At 38.9% G+C, this 4,324-nt stretch overlaps 1 protein-coding gene across 1 annotated transcript; it reads right to left on the reverse strand.

Annotated features, from left to right (window-relative positions):
- Positions 1 to 211: 211 nt before the first annotated feature.
- LOC122940555 (keratin, type I cytoskeletal 47 kDa-like) lies at positions 212 to 3,867 on the reverse strand. The gene is made up of 6 exons (XM_044297156.1): positions 3,427 to 3,867; positions 2,574 to 2,656; positions 1,683 to 1,839; positions 1,056 to 1,217; positions 847 to 972; positions 212 to 433 (listed from the first exon to the last, which is right to left on the reverse strand). Exons 1-6 carry the CDS (start codon positions 3,865 to 3,867, stop codon positions 212 to 214), a joined length of 1,191 nt encoding a protein of 396 aa, XP_044153091.1.
- Positions 3,868 to 4,324: the final 457 nt, after the last annotated feature.

The raw sequence follows: 4,324 nt of genomic DNA on the forward strand, positions 1-4,324 counted from the left end.
CTTTCATGGTCCTGTTCTGGACATTGATGCACCTATCTGCCATTGGTGGCATATTCTAGCGATATACCACCAATATCTAAGATTAGACAACCCCTTTAAGAACTAGTTAATAATAATAAGTACTAGTAAATATTAGACTTTTCTTTGGCCTAGTTTTACATTTAGAAAGGCCCACCATAACGTTTCTTTAGAGTTGCTGTATCATTTGTGCTTACCCTAGTTCTCCATCCAGAAGGCGGCGGTATGTTTCAATTTCCATTTCCAACCTTGTCTTGATATCAAGGAGGTCTCTGTATTCCTGGCCCTGTCTCTCAATGTCTAATCTGATCTGTATCAACTGTTCCTCAATTCCACTAATAACAAGTTGGAGCTGTTGAAGTTGTGCACCATAGCGACCTTCTGTCTCAGCCAATGTATCTTCAAGTGATTTTCTCTAAAATATGGTAAAAAGAACGTTATTTTGTGTATGCCATATAAACGCAGTCAAAGAGTCAACAGGTGAGTAAAAGAGGCAAGCAAATAATCAACAGCTTCTTGACCTGCCAATTGATTAGACAAATCTTTAATTGAATGGTCTAGAGATGTTCAGGTTCAGGAAAACAGTGTAAGTACAGTGAAACTTTTTTTTAGACTGCCTTTCAAAATGACATTGAAAAACGCCCCTCTAGAGTGGTGGTCCACTCAAGAAAGATGGCCACTATACATAATATATGATGAAACTGTAAACCTGGTCTGGATAAGGGTGTGGTCTTCTGAAAGAAGTAGTCTTTGGGAAAGATTTCACTGTACTTGTTATTATAATCAATGTTTTTTTCATATTGCATATTTCTATACTGAATTTATTACCATTGCCAACTGAGACTGGAGTTCAATCTCCAAACTTTGGAGGGTACGTCTGAGGTCAGAAATTTCTGTCTTGCTTGTCTGCACTTGTTCCACACCAGCTGAAATTTCCTTCTTCAGTTCGTTGCTCTGGAATAGTTAAGCATGTTTTATGTTAGTTTCTTTTAAAAGCACTTTTACATGAAAGATAACTTTGAGTGAAACAATCTTACCTTCTGGTTGAACAATGCCTCTGCATCCTTACGGTTCTTCTCTGCCAGTGTTTCATAGTCTGCTCTCATGTCATTCAGAAGCTTAGTGAGATCCACACCTGGTGCAGCATCCATTTCTACATTGACTTGGCCAGCAGAGCTGCTCTTTGCAATCTGCAATTCCTGTTCATTGAGATACATAAAATCATATTAATGCACTAAGGAAATGTAATGTATTCTAGTCCTTGGAAGAATGTAGGATTTTGAGCTACATGCTTAGATGCCAGAAAAGCCCCAAAAGCCCCTCTGCTTCATCAGAGAACGCAAGCATTATGAATGGCGCATGGTAAGTGGTAGGGCCTGTTACAGATTTTGCTGTGAAGTCCAGAACCTTTCATATATGTCTCAGTTTATAGGCAGTATTGATAGTGAGTATAATTTCTCAAGTATATTCTTTGCTAATGGTAAGAGATGAAGAGGATGAGTTTTTGTTGTTGTTATATTTCATAAGCCTCATGTTCTGCTATGTCCCCTATGATATTTTCCATATCATCATGATTATCTGATTATTGGTATTACTGTATCTTTGCATTTTAATCCATCTATTTGTGTATCCTTAATGAAAGAAACAATTGAATTTATGCCTACCTCTTCGTGGTTCTTCTTCAGGTAGGCTAGCTCTTCAGCCAAGCTCTCAATCTGGATCTCTAAGTCTCCTCTGGCTAGGGTCAACTCATCCAAGACTCTACGGAGTCCATTGATGTCAGCCTCCACGCTCTGACGGAGTGCCAACTCATTTTCATACCTTACAAAAAAGCAAAAAGTAAAATATATGCAGAATATGAAAAAGGAGCATAGAGCAAACAATGATGAAAGGTAAGCTCTGCATTAAATCTACTCAGTGTCTAGAAATAACCACTATAGATTGCAATCTGTAGTTGAACATAAAGTCAGAAAGATTGCCCTTGCATCTACCTTTATTCAATTTGCTATACACTGTAAGCAAATTAGTGTACATGGAGACTGCCTAGGTAGCCCTAAAGCCAGTGCTTTGCCTTGGCAGACCACCTTCCTCTTCCTGGCAGCCATTGCTAGAAGATCTTGTGACATTGGGTAATAGAAGCCACCAACCCTTCTGGGAATTACAACTTTGAGTCTCAATGACATGGGATCCAGCACTGTCACCCATTGACCATGTCATTTGGTGATAAGCAGTGACTTGAAGATATTTAAGCCACTGCTTGGCAACTGGCATAGCTTGTATATTATTTTTTGATGTGCCTTAAATGATATTTAACAATACATATCATCTATACTTTACATAATAAATTCTAGACTAAGGGGGAGATTTATCAAAAATGGTGCAATGGGAAAATGGCTTAATTGCCCATTGCAACCAATCAAATTCCACCTTTGATTTTTCAGAGTTCCTTTCGAAAATAAAATAACTAAACAGATTGGTTGCTAGGGGCAACTGAGCCAGTTTTGCTTGGCACCACTTTTGATAAATCTCCCCCAACATTTTGTACTTGGTCTTACTTCAGTCTGAAGTCATCAGCAGCCAGTCTAGCATTGTCAATCTGGAGAACAACACGGGAGTTGTCAATGGTGGCAGCCAAAATCTAGAAATAACACAAGGATATACAGTAAGTTTATTTTAGGGTTGCTGGGACAACAAAAGGATTGTTAATGCAGATGAGAAAGCCATGAAACTGTATACAGGTGAAACCCGAAAAATTTGAATATTGTGCAAAGTTCATTTATTTCAGTAATGCAGCCTAAAAGGTGAAACTAACATATGAGATAGACTCATTACATGCAAAGCGAGATACTTCAAGCCTTTATTTGCTATAATTTGGATGATTATGGCTTACAGCTTATGAAACCCCAAAGTCACAATTTTGAGGTACCCTTTGCTCAGGGGGTATGGATTAATTAGCTGACTACAGTGTGACACTTTGAGCCTAGAATATTGAACCTTTTCACAAAATTTGAATTTTAGCTGCATTATTGCAATTCCTTTTAATTTGCATTACTGAAATAAATGGACTCTAATTTTCTAATGTTTCGCGTTTCACCTGTATATACATCACTCGTGAAGAAAATATGTAAACATGGCGGTCATTTTAGAACAAGAAATGTGTCTTGATGCAAAGTATACTATATGAAGTCAACACAGACATCATACTATCATGTTGTGGTTATAGTTATAGTAAAGTAATAACCTGATCTTCTATGGCTATGGGCCTATTGCTTCCAAAATTAATCAATGGCAGATTAATAGTACAAACAACTTACTTAAACACAGGGCATTATGGGTAGGACATACTTTTAATACAAGAGTATATGGGTAAACACATACAGATTAAACATATCTCAAAAAGAACTGTACCTTGCTCCTCAGGTCGTTGATGATATCATAGTACTTGCTGTAGTCTTTGGAAGTTGCACCAGCTCCAGCACCAAGTTGTTTCTCATACCATTCTCGGATCTTCACTTCCAGGGCAGCATTGTCAGCCTCCAGTGCTCTCACTTTATCCAAGTAGGAAGCCAGACGGTCATTGAGATTTTGCATGGTCTGCTTATCACTTCCACCAAAAGAACCAAGGCTGCTAGCTGCTGCTCCACCAAAGCCACCAGAAGAGAACCCACCACCAGATCCAATTGCAGAGCTCAAAGAGAATCCTGCATTGGACCCCCCACCTGAGCCATAGCCTCCACCACCAAAGCTTCCACCACCAAAGCCACTTCCTCCATAGCCACTACCACCAAAGCCTCCAGATGAGCTTGAAACTTGATAGGATGATGCAGAGCTTAAACGATAGTTGGACATGGTGGTTGAATTGCTACTGGAGCTGACCAGAGCAATGTAAAAACAAAGAAGTGTGGATAAAGACTGAGGTCTTCACACTCTATTTATAAGGCTTTTAAGGGGTGTTTCAGTTGCAAAGGGGAGATCCTCTTACAGAATTTTTTTTTGTATGGTCAACACCTGTTTAACAACTCCCCTGGTATATTCAGACCATTCTTTCAGAATGTATGAAGCCCTTGGGCTGTTTGTTATATGTTAGCTTAAAACTGGGAGAGGCAAATTCCTCGTTGCTTAAGAAGGTAATACAGTCACTCTCTCACCTTGCCCCCGGCTTCATCATATCGAATTTACAGTCTGTCAGCTTCAGGCAATTTCAGATCTTCATTTCTGAGGCCCATCAAATGAATTTTTAAGATGTCTTCCTGAGATGTCTTTTTTTTCACTTTTTAAATTTGACCAAACACAGTTTATTGCATGT

This window comes from Bufo gargarizans, chromosome 6, assembly GCF_014858855.1.
Source record: "Bufo gargarizans isolate SCDJY-AF-19 chromosome 6, ASM1485885v1, whole genome shotgun sequence".
In the NCBI taxonomy this organism is placed as follows: domain Eukaryota; kingdom Metazoa; phylum Chordata; class Amphibia; order Anura; family Bufonidae; genus Bufo; species Bufo gargarizans.